Below are 24,307 nucleotides of genomic sequence, written 5' to 3' on the forward strand. Positions count from 1 at the left end.
TGAACCGTTGTTCTTATGCAATTTTATGTTAAATATTCTTTCAGAATATATTATCGGACCTGATGAAGGGAACGGTTCGTTCCCGAAACGCGTAGTCCATCCTGTATTTGTCTTTGAAAAATTAAAAAGAATTTGAATTTACCAAGCAGCGCAATTCAAGACCTTATCGTTTTTTCATCTCTTCCATGAACATATTGATCCGACACCTGTCAGTCTCGGTTTAAAGGTCAATTGCAGCAGCACAGTTAAGATATTTCTATGTACAAACCACTTCTGTAACCAGATTATCTCTTCTTATAACTATTGAATTGTATACATTGCCGGCGCTGTGTGCTCTTTTTCCCCTTTTTGGCTAGCATGAAATCTGCCATATGCGCCAGAGTCCCAACGCGCAAGAATTCACTCCCCTCACTGGCCTGACTGTCCATTTCCTCCTCCTCCAACTCCTCTTCTTCTTCCCATACACGCTGAACAGTGAAGGAATGAGCAATGCTCCCCTCTTCTCTCTCGCCAACATTCTCCTCCTCATCCTCCTCCGATATGCACTGAGAAACAGACCTGAGGGTGCTTTGGCTATCAACAAGGGAATCTTCTTCCCCCTTCTCATGTAACGAGCGCAAAGCTTCTGACTTCATGCTGACCAGAGAGTTTTTCAACAGGCCAAGCAGCGGGATGGTGAGGCGGATGATGGCGGCATCGCCACTGACCATCTGTGTTGACTCCTCGAATACCGAGGGGCGGCCGCCGCCATGAGGTTGCGAAAGGCCTCGTTCTCTACCAGCCTATAGGGCAGCATCTCCAGGCTAAGTAATTTGGAGATGTGAACATTGAGGACTTGGGCGTGTGGGTGGGTTGCACTGTACTTCCTCTTGCGCTCCAGCGTCTGGGGTATGGAGAGATGAACGCTGCGCATGGAGACATTGGTGGATGCTGTGGAGGATCGTGGAGGCGAAGGTGTGGTTTTCGCACGGGAGGTGTTTGGGCCGGGGTCCTAGGCAGGGGGCTGACTAGCAGAGGCAGCAGATGACACAGGGGAAGGAGCAGTGGTGTAACCGGCCGGAGGTGAACGGGCCTTGGTTCCATTGAGTGGGGTGTTTAGCATTCATATGCCTGCGCATACTGGTGGTGGTTAAGCTGGTAGTGGTGGAACCCCTGCTGATCCTGGTGTGGCACAGGTTGCACACCACAGTCCGTCGGTCATCCGGTGTTTCTTTAAATAACCTCCAGACTTCCGAAAATCTAGCCCTCGCCATGGGAGATTCACTACATGAAACATTTGGCGCTGATGCACCACCTCTGGCCCTGCCTCTCCGTCTGGCCCCACCACTGCCTCTTCCAACCTGTTCTCGTCGAGGACTCGCCTCCATCTCAGAAGCACTGTGTCCACCTGGCCTATCAACCCAGCTTGGGTCTGTCACCTCATCATCCTCCGATCCCTCAGTCTGCTCCCCCCTCGGACTTCCTGCCCTGACAACAATTTCACCACTGTCTGACAACCGTGTCTCCTCATCGTCCGACACCTCTTTACACACTTCTTCCACAATGTCATCATCACCCACAGACTGCGACCGGTGGAAAACGTAGGCATCGGATAAAAGCTCAGCAGCAACCGGACAAGTGGTTTGTGACTCTGGGAAGGGTCCAGAAAACAGTTCCTCAGAGTATGCCGGTTCAAATGCCAAATTTTCCTGGGAGGGGGCAGACTGGGGGGGAAGGAGGCTGAGGTGGAGGAGCTGGAGGAGTGCTGATTTCGGTGACATGGGTGGACTGCGTGGAAGACTGACTGGTGGACAAATGGCTAGAAGCATTGTCCATAATCCACGACATCACCTGTTCGGACTGTTCTGGCCTCAACAGTGCTCTACCACGAGTCCCAGTAACTTGAGACATGAACCTAGGGAGTGTAGCTCTGCGGCGTTTCCCTGCTCCCTCATTAGCAGGTGGTGTCTCACCCCTCCCAGGACCACGGCCTCTGACCCCTGCAGTAGTTGGGCGCCCACGCCCTGTACCCCTAGCCCTCGGGTTCAACATTTTCAAAATTAAAGTGTAAACTGTAAATTTTTTTGTGTGTTTTTTTGTGTTTTTGTTTTTTTAACAACACAATGCTATCCTATTGCTATGGCTAGTTTCTAACCTACACTGACAGCACACAACAGGATTTTGTGCTGTGCCTGATGACTTTTAGTTTTGAAAAAAAAAAAAAGAAAAGAAAAAGCTGACTGTGCCTAATTCAATCAAACCCACTTAATTGTCCCACTTAAGTGTTTGAGATGGATGTGTGTGTCACTAAGAGCTAAACAGAACGTTCGCAAGTCTCCCTGCAAATTCCTCACAATATGGTACTAGCTGCACTACTAGTGCCAGCAAGCCCAGCCACAAGCAAACAAACAAAAAAATATATATAACGCTATTCTAGCCCTAACAAGGGCTGTTGGGTTCTTGTTGACTCACTCCTGCCTAACAGTAAGCTAATATAACAGCTTAACGCTATCCCTGCAGCAGCAGCAGCTCTCTCCCTAGCGGCATCCAGACAGAGTATGATGCGAGCAGCGCAGGCAGGGGCTAGTCTATTCCAGGGTCACCTGATCAGGCTAATCAACCACTGCTATCAACATGTAAAGGTACCACGTCATGCTGGGTGGAGTGCAGTGTCTCCTGGCTTGTGATTGGCTCTGTTTCTGGCCGCCAAAAATATTGCTGGTATTGGAGGAAAGGCGTACATTAGAGGCAATTAGCTGTGAAACTGTACTGGTTCTATATAGAAAGAAGATAAACTTCATCTTCGTATTGGTTCGGTAGCAAACAGATCCATCTATGGGGTTCCCCATTTCTGTGTTAGTTGCAGAAAAACTTAGTTGTTCAAAACACCATTAGTTCTGGTTAATTGCGTTTCTGCTGAGATAGTCTGCCGTTATGTTTTTGGCCCCTTTTAGGTGGACTGCTGATAAAGACAGGATATTGTCTTCTGCCCGGTTGAATATCTGCTTAGACAGGTGAAGGCGATCTGGGCTGCTTGTCCCCAATTAATAGATATGCCACAGTGGTAACGTTGTCTGAGTAAATCTTTACATAAGAGTTCATTAACAAACCCGTGTTTTTCTTTAGAGGTTTTTACACAGCTCTTAATTCCCGATAATTTGAGGATTGGGAATGTATTGTTAGGGGCCATTGACCTTGAAAAAAAAAGAGACCTTCAGCTTTGCCCACTATATTATTATCCATACATACTTCCATCTGTTTCTACTGCTACAAGTGGCAATGGGTGCCAGGGTACTTCTTTTCTTTGATTTTCCTGCTGAGTCCACCAATTTAGGATTGACTTGACCTGAGGAGGAATATTTACCCTTAGATGGAGATGTGAGGGGTCTTTGTCCCAGGAAGTCAGTATCTAATCTTGTAAGGTACGAGAGTGGCTCTGACTCAACTGGACAGACTTGGTGCAGGATGTTAATAAGTTAATAATTTCTTTACTTCCCGCCATAGTTAGAAGTTCCACTGATGGTTGTCTGGTAAGAATGAAATTTTTGGGAGGAAGGGATGTTAACTCCAACCTGTAACCGTCCTCCAGCAAGGTTCGAATCCAAAGATTTGAAGTAATTCTTGTCCATTGTTGGTGAAACCTCAGCAGTCTTTCCCGCACTCTGGTGTCATTTCTTGAAAGATGGGCCAGTGTTGCTGGAGATCAGGAGGAATCCTCTTCCTCCTTTGGGGCAACTCCATTTCCCCTGTTTATTCCCTCTATATGTAAATTTCTTTTCCTTAGGGTCCCAAAAGGACCAAAAGGTTTCCTTTGAGTTGGTTTTTCTTCTGGATCCAGCTCTGGTCCAAACAAATATTCACCTTGAAAAGGGAGACCACAGAGTTTGGATTTAGACCTAAAGTCCCCGCTGCATTGCCTTAACCAAAGTGTTGATAAGGCTCCTTTTGCACTGAACCCCACTCCCTCTGTCGAGGCGCCCAAAATGAAGGCAGAAGCAGATATGATGCAGAAAAGTTTGTAAAAATGAACCAGCAGATCCACAGGGATAATCTCTAAAAATCTTTATTTCTTCTTCATAAAACCAGTAACAGACACAGTGGCAACTGTAAGGATATATAAACGCCCAAAAGTGGGAGGGATGAAAAAACATCACTTCCTTTTTCACCATTATAACCTTAATAAAATACACAATATATAAAAAACATTAATAAACTAAAATCAGATCGTTTCTAACATTCATGCCATGTGGTACAACACTGTTCAATATTAGAATACAGAAAACTTCCGTGTTCAAAAGGCAGCATCTCTTATCTCCACCTCTTGGTGGAAAAGGTGTATAACCAGTATTCAGGCTGCGCTGCTCGTACCATAGGTCTTTTTTATGCAGGGTTGTGTGTGTTATTATACAAATAAATTCAAATAAATAATAATGAACATTTATTGCATTTTAAAAAACAGTTGACATGGAAGATTGAGTATAGAAGTAGGACGACGAGTTTCGGCCCCTTCCTCAGGTCCAAAGGATTCTCTCTATACTTAGGGAGTACGCGCAAAAACGTTCCATGGACCAGTAGTTTGGTACTCTTGCGCTGAATGCTGGGGTGAGGACTGATTTGCAGTAGACCGGTGTTTGCAAGTCTCTGCAGCGTGGATTCTGTGTAAGTTCTGGCCGGAAGCAGCGTGAGAAAAACCAATGGTACAAGCAGCGCGACCCGATTACTGGTTATTCACGTTTTTACTCCTTGTTATAATCACGATCTTTTTCCTGTAAACTAGAGGACACAGCAGCTATAGATTTATATTTCTGTGGGAGCCTCATCCATTGCTTCCAAGAGAAACGTATACCCTACTTTTATCCACATATCTTTCTCACTTCCATGGAGCGCGGTGTTACCCTCTAGAAAATTAATATACTTCTTGGTCGAAAAGACAAATGCCAATGCCAGAAAATTTTACTCCCCAAATCTCCCTATGATGGATGATGCGGAAATTATATGTGGCACTAGATACATTTTGCCTATTAACATTTGTAATGTTATTTATGTGTACAGCAATGCTTTTAAAAATTTTCGTGCTGTGCATCCATTATACGATAAATTACAGATTGTAAAATCAATTTACTATACTACATTGCATGTATCACAATTGATGAAAGTCTTTAAAGAAAAAAAAAAGCCGCCGTCAACTGTAGATGTAACACTTCTGATTTCATTAGCATAGTGGCATACTGTGCATCGTGATTGGCCACATCTAAAGAAGCCCAAAAGGTCTAACAAAGTATTTCTTCTTGGATATTGTTTGATAGCACTAGGTGATAATAGTGAGCCTAATGTAGGTGCTTTTTTTGTGGAAAAGTTACAAACCAATGCAAGAATACTGCTCAATTTTTCATCTACGTTCAGAATTGGGAGATATTTCTGAATAATATCTCTAATGTTATTATACTCTACACTAAATGAAATGACAATCTCCAAAAGAGCAATTGGAACAGAGATGGAGAAATGTTCCAAACGCCTCTAAGTGAAAATTAAAGTAAACCTGTAACTGGTACTGAATATACAAAACCTACTTAAAGAAAGGAAACCAGATTTGCACAGCAACTTATTACCAAAAAGATTTATTAAGTATGTACTAAAAATTCATATAGAAATTAATTTGTACAAAACAGACATTAACACACTGGGAGATGACCAGCTGACACTGGAAAGGAGGTAAAAACATCAAGGAGGCATGGAAGATAACGGGATATTGAGGTAAGTAGAATCAATCTAAAGTGCCAGCATAAACATTCGTCAAGGCAGCGTGCCGAAACGCGCTTCGGGGTGTTCATCCACCTTGGAGGCTGTATATTCCTAGTGCCCAGGTAACCGCTATAGATGATTTCATCAATTACTACTACCTTTATATTACAATGTTTATGCTGGCACTTTAGATTGATTCTACTTACCTCAATATCCCGTTATCTTCCATGCCTCCTTGATGTTTTTACCTCCTTTCCAGTGTCAGCTGGTCATCTCCCAGTGTGTTAATGTCTGTTTTGTACAAATTAATTTCTGTATGAATTTTTAGTACATACTTAATAAATCTTTTTGGTAATAAGTTGCTGTGCTACTAAATGAAATGACCATAGTGGGACACTTACTCTTTTCATTATTTTTTTCTATTTTGTTTAGTGCATAAAAAATCTGAACGATCTCTAGCATCACTTAATTTTTCTGCTCGATTTAAAGTCCATTTAGTAAATTTGTGAGCAGTCAAACAAGCAGAAATATTTTTATCTTGTTGACAATTATCTACATTAGAGGAGTTTCTCTTGGCTCGAAGCAACTCTCCCACAGGTACACACGCTATGTTATGGTTTGGGTGGGTTTTCTATATGTTTTGGTAAACACATCATTAGAGTAAATGTTAATGTTAGATCTAAAAAGTCAACCATAACAGGATTCCATTTGTAAGTAAAGAATAAACCCAGAGGATTGTTGTTAAAGTATGCCAAAGCATTAGCAATCTGTTCGGTATTGGACAACTATACAATCAGTAGTCATTCATATAGCGACCATACCACGCTATATCTTTTGAAAACGGATTGTCTGAACAGAGCACTTAACTTTCCTCCCACGATGCAATGTAGAAGTTAGCTAGCGACGGGGAAAAATTAGCCCCCATTTCTGACCCCCTGCGTTGCATGTATAACTTGTCATTAAATGTAAAGAAATTATAGCGCATAAGATACTGGAGTACCATCAATAAGTAATTTTTTAAGTCTCCAGAATAGGACGTGTATTTATCTAGATGGTACGATATTCCTATCAAAGCCAATTTATGAGGGAAGCATGTATATAACGATTCGCTAGTAATCCAAAATTAACTGTGTTTGATTTTTAATCCATCCATGCAGCAAAACACATGCTTTGTATCTTGAGTATCCAAAACATCTCTGTACCAGTGGTTGTAGCCAGGCATCCAGCCATTACGCAAGTCTCTCATTAAAGAGAGCCAATGCCGGCCACTATCGGTGGAGGAAATTTTTTTTTATGGGTCTTAGGCAACGTATGAAAAATGGGGATGACTGGATGTCTGACATTAAGGTACTCATATTGCCTGGTATCTAGAATATTCAAAAACACATCATAACAAATTATCCAATTCCCATTTAAACATATGTGTAGGATTACATCTCACAGGTTCTTATAATCAAGTGAGCAGATTTTCATTCAGTTTGACAGAGGTTAGTATCGAGAACCACCACATTACCTCCCTTACAGCCATACATTTGGTTAGAAAAGCTTTCTTGGTTAGTGAAAAAATGGCTCAATATACTCCCGTGACAAGTTTGAACAAAACTCCAAATTTACATTGCAATGTAACGCCACCAGTTCTTTCTGTACTAATTCCAGGAAGGTATCCAAAACAGGAGGAAAACTTTCCAATCTGGAATTCAGGAACCCATGTAAATGGCAATCCATTTATGGCAATACAATCCTGAAAGTAAAGATCATTGTTATTCACAGTCAAATTTTCCTCTGCATAATTTTTAGAATCATCAGGATCACTTTCTTTCCCAGAAAAAAAATAGTCTTTTGATAGTAAGCAGTCTAATAAACCGATTCACATCCGGGATCGTACGAAATAAGTCAAAATGGTGTGTGGGAGCAAAGCTCAAACCTCTGGTGAGAACACGGATTTCAGGTGATGTCTAAACGCAGATAGAAAGGTTAACCACATTTACTTGTTGGCTTTCTTCTGATTCTGCGGTTGCGCAGCGAATATTCGCTAGTGGTGCTTTCGTCCTACTCGTCGATAGCGTTAGAGGTAGATGTATTATCAGAATATGCATCTGAACTGTCATGATCTGATGAACTGAAACTGACTTTTCTTCATATATTTTGTGTATCCTATCATGCAGTAACTTTTTTTATTATTGTTTTTCTTCAAGATGGAATGTGCTGTTTTATTTTCCCATCTTTTCCAATCGTACACTGAGTTAGTTTAGTAATCGGTCAAAACTCATTGAAAATTACTTTGTTTCGTAGCCATAATAGTTTAATCTAGTTGTGCGATTCTTTCTTTAAATTTAATATCTATAGCTTTGAACTCTTCAGTCAGAATATATTACTGTAGATCAGCTTGTACAGTATAGCCTAAATCTCAGTTTTTGTGTCCCCCAAGGCTGGTCTTTCTTGGACCAAAATCAACTGCATTAAACATATCGAACAGTCTGATAAAGTGTTGTTCCACTCTTGAACAAACTCAGGAGAATATGGAGTGGTGGGTACCTTTTTTATTTTAAGGTGCCAGGGGGATCATTTCTTTTGGCACATATTTTTGTAGAGTAGCGTGATCCCACCAAAGTTTCACCTCCTTAGACAGTGATTTCTCCAAATCCCACATAAGTTTCTGAAGATCTACATTTCTCTCTATTGTGCCCGACGTATCATTAAAAATACTGTACAATTGTAGTAGTCGGTCTGAACAGTCGTCTAAACTTTTGACAGTTTGTGTCAAAAGTTGCGCTGGTAACTGGCATTGTGAGTTAGACATCATCCCATATAATGTGGAGACACCAGGGAGTCACGGAACACCACAATTAAAAGTAGCAAACAGACTTAACCAGTCCAGCTCACCTGCCGTTGCAAAGTTTGTAGAAATAAACCAGCAAATCCACAGGGATTAATTATCAAAAAAATATTTATTTCCTCTTCGTAAAACCAGTAACAAACAAAATTTTTTTTGAGAATTTATCCTGTTGATTTGCTGGTTCATTTTTACAAACTTTTCTCCATTGTCCACGTGCTATCAGCACTCCAGCCATGTGGAACCGTGCAAAACCAGGTGAGCTGGATTGGTTAAACCCCTAGCGCAAGAAGACGTATTAACGAGCCGACGATGCCATCTTGGCTCCGATTGTCACTCCCTGACATGAACGGGGAGCAGCGATCTGTTGCCATGAAAGCCTTGGGTCACACAAAGATACAAGGCTATCATATTTTAGGCTATTACAATGTGCGATTTGCACATTGTAATAGATGTGCAAAATCCCCATATAATTGCATACTAAAGTATGGCAGTATATGGTAGGATCAGACAACCTAGGGTTAATGTACCCTACGGGGGTTGAAAAAAAGTAATAAAGTAAAAAAATTTTAAATTATATTTAAAAAAAATTTTTTTAAAACTTCAAATCCCCCCTTTACCTATAAGTCATAGAAATATTTAAAAACTGTAAAAATCATAAACACATTAGGTATCGCTGCGTACGAAAATAGCCGATTAAAATATAATAATGATTTTCACTGCAATTAACCCCGTAACTGAAAATAGCACACAAAGTAGCAAATGGCACTTTTTTTGCCATATTGAAAAATAAAATAAATTCAATAAAAAGTGATCAAAAGGTCGCAGAGTTCTAAAACTACAGTCATGTACAGTAAGCTTTGTAAAAATTAACATTTGTATCATTTTCAAAGTCTGCTGCATCATGTTTTAGAATGGCAATTTGCATATACAGGCAGTCCCCAGGTTACGTACAAGATAGGGTCTGGAGGTTTGTTCTTAAGTTGAATTTGTATGTAAGTCGAAACTGTATATTTTATAATTGTAGAACCAGACAAAAAGAATTTTGGCCCCAGTGACAATTGTGGTTTAAACATTTTGTGCTTTAATGGGACCAAGGATTATCAATAAAGCTTCGTTACAGACACCTTACAGCTGATTATTGCAGCCTGGGACTATAGTAAAGCATTCAGAAAGCTTCACCAGAGGGGTCTGTCTGTAACTATGGGTTGTCTGTAAGTCGGGTGTCCTTAAGTAGGGGACCCCCTGTACTCCAGAATGTTATAAAGAGTGATCAGCTTAACAGCAACTAATTGCAAAGTTAATATTTGCCTATGAACTTTTCCCACAAAAAACATATTTCAACTTCATTGCAGGCCTGCCTTAACCCCTTAAGGACGCAGGGTTTTTTCGCTTTTTTCTCGCTCTCCACCTTCAAAAATCCATAACCTGTGTGAGGGCTTATTTTGTGCGTAACAAATTTTACTTTCCCGTAATGTTATTTATTTTAACATGCCGTGTACTGCGAAGCTGAAAAAAAATTCCAAATGTGGAAAAATTGAAAAAAAAAAAAAACGTCACGTTCTTGTGGGCTCAGTTTTTACGACTTTGACTGTGCACTCAAAATAACACCTCAGCTTTATTCTTTGGTTCGGTGCGATCGCGGTGATACCAAATTTATATATAGTTTTATTGTGTTTTAATACATTTTCAAAAATCTTCTGAAGCTAATAACTTTTTCATACTTTGGTGCACGGAGCCGTGTGAGGTGTCATTTTTGGCGAAATGAGCCGACGTTTTCATTGCTACTATTTTGAGGTCTGTGCGACATATTGATCATTTTTTATTCCATTTTATATGTGATGTAAAAAGGTGTAAAAGTCGCATTTCGGACATTTGGGCGCCTTTTCCCGTCTAGGAGGTCACCGCCGGCCGTAACCGGTTTTATATTTTGATAGATCGGGCGTTTTGGGACGCGGCGATACCTAATGTGTCTGTGATTTTTACTGTTTATTATGTTTTATATCAGTTCTAGGGAAAGGGGGGTGATTTGAATTTTTAATATTTTATTAATTTTTTTTTTTATTTTTTAAAACTTTTTTTTTTTCACTATTTTTTAGACCATCTAGGGTACATTAACCCTAGATGGTCAGAACGTTCCTACCATATACTGCAATACTTCTGTATCGCAGTATATGGCATTTCTGCACACTATACATTACAATGAGCCACAGGCTCATTGTAATGGATATGCAGAAGCCATGTATCCTCGGGTAAAACGAAAACCCGAGGCTACCATGGCAACCGATCGCCGCCCCCCCTGATGACGATGACGTCTTTTAAATGCCGCCGGCGGCAACTGAGGGGTTAATAACCGCGATCAGTGCAAGCACCGACCGCGGTTAGTAGCAATGGGGGTTTTCTGCAATATGCAAAAACCCCCACCTTTGTATGAAGAGGACTCAGCCCGTGAGCCCTCTTCATACACTCCTTATACCTCTGCGCTGCAGAGCTACGGCACAGAGCGTTAAGGGGTTAAAAGGAGCAGCTAACATCGTTTCAGTGATTGTTCCATTAACACAGGTGTGGGTGTTGAGGAGGACAAGGCTGGAGATCAATCTGTCATGATTAAGTAAGAATCACACCACTGGACACTTTAAAGGAGGCTGTTGCTTGGCATCATTGTTTCTCTTCTGTTAACCATGGTTATCTCTAAAGAAACACGTGCAGTCATAATTGCACTGCACAAAACTGGCCTACAAGGGAAGAGTATCGCAGCTATTAAGATTGCACCTAGGTCAACAATATATCGCATCATCAAGGAATTCAAGAAGAGAGGTTCCATTGTTGCCAAAAAGGCACCAGGGCGCCCAAGAAGTACCAACAAGTGCCAGGACCATCTCTTAAAAATGTTTCAGCTTCGGGATAGGGCTACCAGCAGTGCAGAGCTTGCTCAGGAATGGTAGCAGGCAGGTGTGAGTGCATCTGCACGCACCGAGGTGGAGACTCTTGGAGCAAGGCCAGGTGTCAAGGAGGGCAGCAAAGCCTCTTCTCTCCAGAAAAAAAACCCATCAGGGACAGACTGATATTCTGCAAAAGGTACAGGGAGTGGACTGCTGAGAACTGGGGTAAAGTAATTTTCTCTGATGAATCCACTTTCCGATTGTTTAGAAAAACATCTGGAAAACAACTTGTTCAGAGAAGTTAAGGTGAGCGATACAACCAGTCTTGTCTCGGTTTATTAGACTGTAAAGCATCCTGCAACCATTCATGTGTGGGGTTGCTTCTCAGCCAAGGGAATCGGCTCTCTCACAGTCTTGCCTAAAAACACATCCATGAATAAAGAATGGTAACAGAATGTCCTACAGGAGCAACTTCTCCCAACCGTCCAAGAGCAGTTTGGTGATCAACAATGCCTTTTCCAGCATGATGGAGCACCTTGCCATAAAGCAAAGGTGATAACTAAATGGCACAGGGAACAAAACAGACATTTTATGTCCATGGCCTGGAAACTCACCAGATCTTAATCCCATTGAGAACTTGTGGTCAATCATCAAGTGACGGGTTGGCCAAACAAAAACCAACACATTGTGACAAAATGCAAGCATTGATTGTGCAAGAATGGAATGCTATCAGTTAGGATTTGGTCCAGAAGTTGATTGAGAGCATGTCAGGGAGAATTTCAGAGGTCCTGGAGAAGAAGGGTCAACACTGCGAATATTGATTTGCTACATTAACTCATTATAAATGTCAATAAAAGCTTTTGTTACTCATAATATGATTGCACTTGTCTTTCTGTATGTGATAAAAACATCTGACAAACACACATAGAAAGCAGAGGGCAACACATCATGTGAAAATATAATATTTGTGTCATTCTCAAAACTTATGGCCATGACTGTAGAAGCATTGAAAACGTCATCAAGAGTCGCAAAAAATTACACCACCTACAGCTTGTTACACCGAAGTATGAAATTTTGCTTGTTACACCAGAAGACAGCAAAATGAATTTTTTTTTTGTACACGTTTTAATTTTTGTACATCTATTAAAATATTATAAAACCTATACAAATTTGTTATCTCAGTGATCGTACTGACCCAATGAATGAAGTAGACATGTCATTTGGGGCGCACAGTGAAAGACTTAAAAATCCAAGTCCACAAGAAATGGCACAAATGTGTTTTTTCATAATTTTCACAGAATTCAGAATTTTTTTTTCTGCTTCCCAGTATTCGGCATAGAAGTGCAATTTGTTACACAGAAAACACGCCCATACACAGCTCAATACATGGAAAAATAAAAAAGTTAGATTTTTGAAGGTGGGGAGTGAAAAATAAGGATGCAAATACAAAAGCAGATATGAGCATAGGGATTCTACCAAGAAGTACATCCTTAATGTGATTTTCTAGTTCTGACAACAAGAAAAATAGAGTGCAGGCTACTGAGGTGGTGGCAATGTTTGACTTAAAGTTCCACATGGCTGACTCCCACATCTTTAGCAGGCTCTCTGCTTTCCTATCCAAAGTATTCTTAAAGTTGAATTGCATCCTCAAAGGAAGGCCTGTTTTCTTTTTTTTTTTTTGTGCTATATTGGTAACTTGGATGTCTACTTGGACGCCTGGGAAATGAACTCCAAGTTTTGGGAGTTCATTGCATCTACCGGAAGCAATCTTTTTATTCTCCGTATATTTCGGAGGCTGGTCTTCACTTTGTTTCTCCTTCTCTTTAGGCTCCTGTCCAACAGAGATGGAGAACAACTCATATATGCAAGTATGGTATTTAGTGTGGCAATAGGGTCCTAACCCCCACTATAACACTCCGACAAACCATAGGCGGGGGTTCCGAGGAAGCAACCTCCATGACACCACGAGTCAATGTTCCCAATGATGATAACAGGAAACCGCACCTATATCACAAATGTATGTGCATTAGAGACTAATATACACACATAGATATATGCTCTCATATAATCATGTTGACATGCCTGCCTGAGCAGCACACAATATTTGTGAGGTATAAGGTATTAGCAAGCAACCCGCAAAATAAAAATCGGTGCCACAAAAATAAACCCATCGGCATAACGAATCTAGGCAGCACACAGGTTGAGCCTGGAACACAAGCAATCAGTAAAAGACCTCAGAGGAGCGTTGAGTTTTAAACTTATAACTCCACGCTCCTGATCTCACTTACAGTGCGCCGCCAAAAGTAGTCATTGCTGGCCTAAAGCTGGGAACCAGGATGCCATGCTGCCACTATCCGGGTGTCGTTGACCTTGCAGGGCGGCGGACAGAGCCGGAATCCCCGGCCCCAAGATGGCAACCAAGGGACCACTGAACGATTACTGATCAGACGGGTAAGGAAACATAGGCCCTGGACCAGACTGTGTTTCCCCCTCAATGTCCCCCTTGGAGTAGAAAGAAAGGAGAGATTTTTCTCTACTCCCTGCCCTTTGTAAGGACAGGAAGACACTGGAGTGTGCATGCGGTAGGGTATTTAACTTCTCTGCTTCCTGTCCCTACAGAGGTCAAGAGGTCATCCTCCAAGTGGAGCATAACTGACTGAAACCTTCGTTATGATTCTATCATAGAAGTCAATGGGAAACCAATGCTGTTAAAATGTGTAATTTTACATCAGTTTTTTTATATCAGTTTTTTTTTTTTTTAATATTCGGCAGCCATCTGAGACAAGTGGAATAAAGTGGCTACGGGGGTGACTATGGGAGTCATTTATGATCGACTTTCAAACACAAAACTGATTTTTTTTTCCCCCATTGCTGCGTCTACTGCGCCTTAATTTATGAAGCGTTGGCGCTTACACTCACGACTTGTTCTGTGTTTGGGCACACATTTGTGGTGCCGACTGTGAATCTATTTTTAATATACGTTTTGTGGCGCAATTTGTGCCCCAAAATTACAGCCGATAAATCTTTAAGGCCATGTGCCAATTCATTAATCCTTTTGGCCGGAAACTTACATCCCACTGAAAAATATAGCACAGTTGCAGAAGCACACTGTGCCCAAAATAATAAATGCCCCTAGATAAAGATTGTGGGTAGATTGAGCAAGACAGGATACACTGTTCCATATTTATAAAAAAAAAAATAGTGCAACCTGTATTATGAAGTTTGCATGTGCATTGTGCGACAGATTGATGAATAGTGTCTTCATTAATCTGGCGCTCCCTGAACCAGAGCATAGAGCATGCCGCCTGGTCCGACAAGGTGCCCCTTTCAGTGCAGAATTTTGTGTCACGTTGGGTAAAGTGCAACACGTTAAAATACACTCTCTAAATACATATGAAACGTCAGACAAAAACCTGGGGCTGGGGCCACTGGGTGTAGAAATAAACTTTCCACTGCCAGTTTAAACCCTATTTAAAGCCAGGCAGAACCTGCTAGTATAGTTGTCCGGTGGTGCAGCAGCCCACCAGATATATCATATGACCACAGCCGCTCAATATACTTGTCACATGTACCGTGTGGAGTTTAAATCACGCCCTCGCACATGATTTACAAGTATGTGATAAATCCCCCTACTTGTAATTGCAATTGCAGTTGCTCGGATAGAAATTTTTGATAGGTTTTATTAATTCCTAATTCTACATTCTATTAGTAGAATGTACCCAACCTAAAAATGTAATGGGAAATTGTTTATATATCATTATGTAAAATAAAAAGATTTAGAGAAACGATTCTTTAAAAAAAAAAAAAAAGTGCTGACACTGAAAGACAAGTGTCAATCTTTTTTTTTTTTTTTTTTTTTAGCTAGGAAATGTTAAAGGTATCAGTTAATTTAACTAGGTCTTCAGTTATTGTCAGTTTATCTGCATTTTTTTTTTTTTACCCGAGATAAATAACAGAGAAGCTGACCGTAGTGTGAAATGAGCCTTATTTGGATTTTTTGTTATTGAAATAACACAGTCTCATTTCTTGAATACCAATATAGGTTGCTCATAGATTTCCTTTGATGGGGCGTGGCCTGATGCCGAACTAGGAGGACGTGCGCCGCAGAGCTCCCGGGACCCGACACCCTAATCACCCTTCCTAGGCAGCCATCCCTCAAGCCTACTCACAAGTGCCGCGAGTACTTGCCTCCAGTGGAGGTATCTCGGCGGTCACCGGCTCCGTGCCGTCCCCCCGCGCGGCAGGACCACAGCCTGTCAGCGCGATGAAGACCACCCAGGGGAGGGATAACCCCCCCCTCCGTACAGACTGTGCCACCAATACACTCTGCCAGACGGATCGCGGCAGTAATCCAGCCGGCCCTGCATCCTGCCGGAGGCGCCATCTCCTGGGACTCCCCTGCGCTGCCTGAGGCCTAGGCGCGCAGGGTTAACCCTCTCATTGACGGACTGCTGCCCCACCTCTCCCTTGGGGACCCCAAGCTGTGCAGCTCAGCTGGCACTGAGCCCTCCACACTCCCAGTGACCCCCTGTTCCTGAGTCCAGTTTTATATAAACCCTCGCAGTGCCGCTGCAATTCTCCACGTGGGCCCCGACTCTATCTCTGCTAATTACTGGACGCTGGGACCCTTGATTGTTTATCAACAGCCCTCTCTGCCCAGACGCCATGGGTAACCGGAGGAAGACTGCTAAATTGCTCAAAGCAGCATCCGGGGCATCTGCGCCTCCATCGGATGATGAATCCGTCCATGAAGATTCTCCATTCCAGTCCCTAGACGCGCAGGAATGCTCCACATCCCAAGCCGTTCTTGCGCAGATACAGTCGAACGCTGCCAAAAAGTTGAGGAAATTCTCCTGTTCACAGCCCTGCTCTCTTCTGGGGTTCCCAAACTCCTCCCCCACCCTCTTTGAAGGCTCCCAGAGCCCGCCACATCTTGTGAGCTACGAGGAGGGCGCCGGCCCGTCTGACCCGGCCACGGAGCTGGACCGCAAATTTGCAGAGGTGTTGGCGGCCATAAACGGGTGCCAGACCAAACTTGTCAGCAAGGTGGATGAGCTACGAGCTTTGTTTTACTAAGGCATGATGTCCACAAAGCCAAAGAGCGAATCACAGAAACTGAACGCAGAATATCTGAGGTGGAGGATGTCCAGAGGCCTATGCAGACACAGATCAGAGAGCTTCAGCGCCAAATGTCTGTATCCATCAACAGAGCTGATGACCTCGAAAACCGTCTGCAACGGAACAACGTCCGAGTGGTCGGCCTCCCCGAAAAAGTGAAGGGGTCAGACCCTGTATCCTTTTTTTTAAAATTGGCTCAAAAATATGCTACCTGCCCGTTCTTCACAGTGGAAAGGGCCCATCAAGTACCATCCTGCCGTGGCCCACCAGGGGGCAATCCAAAACCCTTCCTGGCCCGGCTGCTAGGGACAGGGACTCTATCCTCAGGACAATCCGTACAAAGGGAGAAATTCGGTATGCTAACAGCAGAGTGTCCTTCTACCCTGATTTCTCGGCAGCAGTCAGGAAACAGCGTGCACAGTTCACCGAGGTCCGTGTCTTTCTCTGTGACAAGGGGTATAAATACTTCATGATGTACCCTTCCAAGCTCCGAATTGTGGACGGGCAGAAGACTCGATTCTTCACCTGCCCAACTGAAGCCCTACATTGGGTTGATGCAGCTCCTCGGGCACCTGCTGATATGACTGGACCCATATCCTTTTATCTGATGTGCTCTGACAATGCATGTACTTGCACGTCCTGAATAGATGTCAATGGGGATCTAATTCACTGTTCTTGTTTTCTAATACTGGTTTACATTGGGGCACACGCCTCGCACTTTCTACCCTTTGATTTGCTTTCTTTTGGTAAACTTGACCTCTGCGCCATATATGGCACTTTCCCCCTCTTCCCCCCCCTCACCCCTCTCTCTTACTCCCTTCCCCCACCCTGTTAATGCTCCCCCTCTATGCCTCCCTCCTTTCTCTTTCCTTCCCCCCTCCCCCCTCCCCCTATCTTCTCTTTTGCTCTCTATAAATATGGCTGCCTAATAATCTCCTGTCTATATATACATTGAGGGTTGGGTCCCGGGACAAATGGTGTAGGTTTGTCTTGAGTTAGGGACCACTGTTCTACTATTTGACTGTTATTGGGTATAGGTCTACAGTACTGCTGTTAAGGTGTTAGACATGGGGTTTATATTTTTGGGATTGTTCGTTCAGTTCTGGTTATAATTGTTATGTTCTCTGTTGTCTGTCTGTCTATGTCTCTGTGGTATGAAAGGATGAATGCTTGGTTGCTCACGTCTCCTTCCCCACACCCCTTTCCCTTCCGCTAATACCCTGTTTCCCCTAAAATAAGACATCCCCCGAAAATAAGACCTAGTACAATGTTGTTCAGGCTTAGAAATATAAGGCCTCCCCTGAAAATAAGACCTAGCGGCAGTCATTGCAGCGGCTCCCCCCCACGCCATACATTTAGTATTAGGAAATGTTTTAGATGCTGCAGAAGGTTGTGACATGGGGAAGGATTCATGGAAGTAAATCACTGACTGTTGTGCTGCAAATGTGATACCAGCAGCTATCTGGATAAGAAGAGTTATTTATGGAAAGTGCTTTTACAAAACATCAGAGATTTGGGCCAATGATTCTAATAGAAATGGAGTCACAAGAAATACAGCAGCAAACTCGTAAATGTAAACTTATGTTCATGGAAAAATAAGACGACCCCTGAAAATAAGACCTAGTGCCTCTTTAGGAGCAAAAATTAATATAAGACACTGTCTTATTTTCAGGGAAACAGGGTATGTCTACACTTAAAGTAATGAGTTGGAAGGTGAGGGGACTCAACTCCAAATTCAAGATGGCCCTGATGTTAGATGTCATTAAGCGACAGGCCCCCCCACATTGTATGTATCCAAGAAACACACCTTACGGGTCAGACAGTTCTCTCTCTGAAGCGGGCATGGGTGGCTAGAGGATATCATTCCTCCTACTCTGTCTACGCTAGGGGAGTATCCATACTCATATCCAAAGCGCTTCCCAGAGAAGTCATACAGGTAGTGCCGGATCACTTTGGCCAGTATGTAGTAATATTTTGTGCCCTATGGGGATTTACCTTCACAACAGCGTCAATCTATGTCCCCCCCTCCCTTTGACCCAGCTGTGCTTCACCTAATCTCCAGTAAACTGGCTGACATGCCTCCCAGTCTGGTCCTTTGCATCGGAGACTTTAATGCAGTCCCTAATCCCTCCCTGGATCGCACAAGCGGCCTAGACACAGGCTTGGTCCGTCTGAATGAGTGGCTCACTTCCCTAGACCTCGCCGATGTTTGGCGTAGTAAGCACCCTCAAGAGAGAGAATACTCATTCTATTCCTCTGTGCACAAGAGCTTCTCTCGGATTGATCTGGCCTTTGTCTCCCCAGATATGTTACCGCACGTTGATCAAGTATCCTATTGCCGCGCAGTGCATCAGACCACTGTGCCTTGCTCATCAGCTTCTATGTAGGCCCCCCCAGTGACTCCCACTTATGGCGCCTGCACCCGGCCTGGCTCCTATCCCCAGCGGTCCAGAGTACCGTTAGGGCAGCGCACAGCGTGTTCTGGGACGTACACTCAACCCATCCTGATCCCCTTCTAGTCTGGGACTCGTACAAGTCCTCGGTGCGGGGAGCATTTATGTCGGGGGTAGCTTGCCATAGAAAGTCACTGAAAGCGCAAGAGGAAAGGCTGACCGCTGCACTAGTGACTGCAGAAAAGGAATATCTAGAGAAGCCTACTTCTGGGGAGAAAAAAGACTTGGGCTCAGGCCCAGAGGAACCATTTAGCTGTAGTGAAGGAGCGCAACAGCAAGCGCCTGCTAGCCAGGGAAGCGTCTATCTTTGAATTTGGAGATAAAAATGGGAAATTGCTTGCGTATCTCTCGCGGGCTGAACGTCCTTGTGCTTCCGTTCCCTCTATCCTTGACAGTAACGGAGCCTTGATCACAGAACCCCGGCCATAAACATGTTTTTTCACGAATTCTACTCTTCTCTCTACAGCTCCAGATTGTCCGCCTCTTCCGTCGAGATTTCCAGATTCCTTGGTAGTCTCCCACTCTGTAGACTCACACCGGCGCAGTCAATGGAGCTTGATCCCTGCTCTCTGCCGAGGAAGTGGAACTGGCCATCCAATCATTACCCCCCGGTAAGACACCTGGACATGACGGGCTGGGAGGTGAGTGGGATAGGGATAACTCTGAGACTCTGGTCCCCCATCTCCTTAGCCTGTACTCCGCTGCGCTTGACAATGGTTCCCTCACGGACTCCATGCGAGAGGTCCTTATTGTAGTTCTTCCTAAGCCTGGACCCGCTACTTCCCAACTCATACCGTCCAATTTCCCTCCTAAACTTAGATGTTAAAATACTAGCAAAAATTCTGGCAACCAGGCTTAAAGTAATATTATCCTTGGTTCACCCGGACCAGACAGGCTTCATGCCTGGGAGGGGAACTGACATAAACATACAAAGACTACATCTAAACATAGCAGAGGCGGAGAGGTAATCAGACCCTGGATTTACATTATCCTTAGACAATTGCAAAGCATTTGATTCTGTGGAGTGGCCCCATTTATGGAACCTCTTGCCCAGGCTGGGAATTGGCCCTCGCTTCACAGCACTAGTTAGATTACTGTATAACGACCCTAAGGCTAGGGTAAGGACCAATCTTAATATCTCACCCACTCTCCCTATGGCCAGGGGCACTAGACAGGGTTGTCCGCTATCTCCCCTATTCGTACTTGCCATTGAGGAGATCCGTCACTCCGATAGAATTAAGGGCATTACTAGAGGTACTATCATTGAAAAGGTATTCCTGTACGCTGATCATACACTGGTATACCTTGGGGATGTGGGCCCCTCTCTGGAATCCCTTCTGTCCCTGATGGGGGGTTCTCGGGTCTCCGGGTTAACTGGGATAAATCGGCCCTTTTTCCCTTATCAGATGTAGGGGTACACTCCCTCCCTGTCCCAGTCCAGGTGGTGTCCTCTTTTAAATATCTAGGAGTCCAGGTGTCACACTAGGTCCAGGCATATACGGAGTTAAACATTACACCCGATAACTGCAACGGAATCGTGCCTAAAAGCCTGGTCCACTCTCCCCTTGTCCCTGTACGGGCGTATTAACATATTCAAAATGATCTTCCTCCCTAAATTTCTATACCTTTTACACGCTTGTCCTATACTACTCCCCAAGAGCCTGTTTAAACACATAGACGGCATTCTCAGGTCCAATGCAGGGTGGCGCCCCGCGCTTCAGTCTAGCGCTACTTCAAGCTCCCAAGTCTAGAGGTGGACTGGCTGCCCCGGATCTGTATCTTTATTACCTGGCTTCCCAGCTAGTATATGCCCAGTGGTGGATAGACAGACATGGGTAATGCGGCTACTGCACTGGCTGGGGCCCTGGCAGGTTCCTATGAAGCCCTTACAAATCTGCTGTACAGATACAAATCCCCATCTGATACCCCACTCCCCCTACTTATGGTGGCGGTGTGCTGGCGTGGGGCGCAATCCCTGGTAGAAACGAGCAGCTCTCCCCCTCTCTCGCCTAGGACTCCATTGTGGCTCAATCTGTGGCTCTCCCACTTCCTCTCCCTCCTAGGCTGGACAATGTGGGGGCTGGGGTGAAATTTGTAGGCCAGCTCTTATCCCCGGATGCAGAATTACTCAGCTTTAACGAGATAAGGGAGAGGCATACCGTACCCGATATAGCCAGCTTCCACTACACGCAACTGCGACATGCATTCAAAGCCCAATTTGGCTCCTTTAGCCTGACAGTGAAATTTTCCAAACTAGAGACTCTGATGAGTACCCCGGACCTCCCTAAGCCACTCACTCAGTTCAGTGCTATGCTCTACTACAAGAGCAAAAGTCCAGACCGTTTGATAGAGCCCGTGAATGCTGGAGACAGGATATTCCTGACTTGTCGTATGATGACTGGAGGGAAGTCGAATTGTCCTACTTCACATCTCCAGTGAGTGCGAGGGACTTCCTGATCCAATCTGAATTCCTCCATCGAGTATATTTCACCCCTGCTAGACTATTCCGCATGGGAGCAATGCCCAATGATCTTTGCTTTCGCTGTCAGGCTGAAGTCGGATCCTTCCTGCACTGTCTCTGGTCCTGCCCTAGGGTTCATGTCTTCTGGTCCGAAGTGCTGGAATTCCTAAATCTACACGTTGATTTCCCACGCTTAATGTCTCCCGCTGTGTGTCTCCTCGGCATCATATATGAAGTTATCAATGGCCACTATGACAAAATTTTCTTTTTTATGTTTGTCTTATACTATGCCCGGAAAGTGGTGATGATGACCTGGGAGGACCAGGATCCCCCACCATTAAAAAGATGGATACTACTTATTAACAGTGTCATTCCCCACTACCGGTCCCTGTATGTCAACAGGAAGTGTCCCCAAAAGTTTGATTGCATCTGGTCCAGATGGTGCGTGACTCCCCATACAGCCTTATAATCACATGTGGTATCTACTTCTCTCCAAAATGAAGGAGACTGAGTGTGCTAGTATGTGTGTGTGTGACTGATTTTCTATGTGTCAATAGTTATTGTGTCGTAACAAGACACCTGGCTACATTATTTGCTATTATCTATTGCGCAATATACCTCAGTTAATATTGGAACACAGTAAGACCCTGATTGTTACCATGGATGTTATTCAATAATTTTGCATTGCGGGTAGGAAAGTATGTAACAATCTTGTTCTTTGGTTTTGCTTATTGTAATTGTAAAAATTTCAAAAAATGCAAAAATAAATACTTAAAAAAAAAATAGATTTTCTTTGATCAGCGAGTGTCACTTGGAGTGGAAGAAGGTGTGTCTTATTAAAACCATTTGTATCAGGCTGAACAGTCTCAACATGTAGTGAGTCAGTTTGCTTACAATACACATCACAGAGGCACAAATTTTTCTCCTTTGTAATCTACTTACATGTCTGGTATATCCACACCATGTTTTTGATGGCCTTTTGCATAAAATAATGCTCTGTTTGAGCAGCTTAAGCAGCATCATGAAACAATGTGTATGAAAGGAAAGTTGATAATGGCTGAATAAAAGATTATTTTCTTTGTTTTGTATGTATGTCGCTACAGAGGTTTCGCCAATTTGAGCCTTTTTATTAAAACGTATCTTTCATGGATTAGGAATCGTGTGAAATTTACAAGCTCAGATCATTTCATAGCTAATGTACATTTGAAAACTCCTTTTGGGAGTTCCCTTCTCAATTTCTCAGAAATATACATCCCAATAAACACAGTTCACTTACCCTTCCAACCGCACATCAGGTAAAGATCTGTTAAGTGCGATCATTTCACTAGCCATTAAATTAAACTGATTGATTTTAAACATTTCCTTCATCTTCTCTACATCTTCTTTAGGAACAACAACAGGTTTTCCCATTTCCCCAGGTCCCTCATGATGCTTCTGAATTACTCCCGGACCTAACAGAAAGAAAGAAAATGTTACTAAGTACACATACTATTATTAGAGGTTGAGTCACCAGCTTTTCACATGTATACTCCAAAAAGTTGTTCAAAATATAATAGTAAGGAGTCTTGCACCAAGATAATCCTGGATGCAATGAGGAAGGAAAAACACATTGGGAAAATTCAAAAGTAATACAAATTAATTAAATTACAGTGTTCATCAAATTAGCAATTAGAACTTGGGAGTGGAACTACGCCTGTGAATTACAAAACACAGAAAATGTAGGATGGAGCACTAGGGTAATGTAGAGACACTGAATGGTACAGAAATCAAGTGTCTTCAGTATATTATATGGCTTCATATAACTAATGTGACAGTGGAAAGATTTCAGCAGTTTTAGGCTTCATGAACTGATAAATTATGGTGAAAAAACACATTTGCACCGTTTCCTTGTGGGCTTGGATTTTAAGGCTTTCACTGTGTGATCCAAACGACATGTCTACTTTATTCTTAGGGTCGGTACGATTACGGGGTACCAAATTTGAATAGCTTTTATAATGTTTTCATACATTTACAAAAATTGAAACCTGTACAATTTTTTTTTTATTTTGCCATCTCCTGGCGCTAATAACTTTTTCATACTTTGTTGTACGGAGCGGTGGGTGGTATCATTGCGACTTTTGATGACATTTTCAATTATATCATTTTTAGGACAATACGACCTTATGATCACTTTTTGATTTTATATTTTTCAAAATGGCAAAAAAGTGCCATTTTCGACTTTGGTTACTATTTTCCGTTACGGGGTTAAACACAGTGAAAAACCGTTATTATATTTTGATAGATCATGCATTTTCGGACGTGTTGATACCCAATACGGTTATGATGATTTTTACTGTTTATTTATATCAGTTCTAGGGAAAGAGGGGTGATTTGAATTTTTTTTTATTTTTATTATTATAATTTTATTTTTTTTAACTTTATTTATATTTATTTTTACTATTTTTCAGACTCCCTAGGGTACTTTAACCCTAGGTTGTCTGATCGATCCTATCATATGCTACATACTACAGTGTGATTAAAGGGTTAAAACAAGACATCTTCGGGTCTTCAGAAGACCCGAGGCTGTCATGGCGACGGATCGCCGCTCCCCGATGACGTCATGGAGAGCGCGATGCTCGGGAAGATGGTGGCACCCATGTGCTGCCATCTTTTTGAAGCGACGGCATATCACCCGCGATTGGCTGCAATATGCAGCAAAGACTTACTGGCTTTGGAGAAGGCTCTCCATGGAATGAGCCCTCTCCATGCATCGGGACCCGGCGTGCACCGTGAATACACGGTGGGTGGTCTGGAACCAGTTAACTTACCCAACTGTTTTTGAGCTTGTTTTTCCGTGACA

At 43.1% G+C, this 24,307-nt stretch overlaps 1 protein-coding gene across 3 annotated transcripts in view; it reads right to left on the bottom strand.

Moving 5' to 3' along the window:
• GALNT1 (polypeptide N-acetylgalactosaminyltransferase 1) overlaps nt 1-24,307 on the bottom strand; it is a 418,536-nt gene that overhangs the window by 291,636 nt on the left and 102,593 nt on the right. For all 3 annotated transcript variants that reach the window (XM_072152986.1, XM_072152985.1, XM_072152987.1), the window contains one exon: nt 22,745-22,919. In XM_072152986.1, coding sequence (XP_072009087.1) covers nt 22,745-22,878 — 134 coding nt within the window. In that variant the 5' untranslated portion in view covers nt 22,879-22,919. The remainder of the gene's footprint in view (nt 1-22,744; nt 22,920-24,307) is intronic.

This window comes from Engystomops pustulosus, chromosome 5 (assembly GCF_040894005.1).
Source record: "Engystomops pustulosus chromosome 5, aEngPut4.maternal, whole genome shotgun sequence".
Taxonomy (NCBI): Eukaryota; Metazoa; Chordata; class Amphibia; order Anura; family Leptodactylidae; genus Engystomops; species Engystomops pustulosus.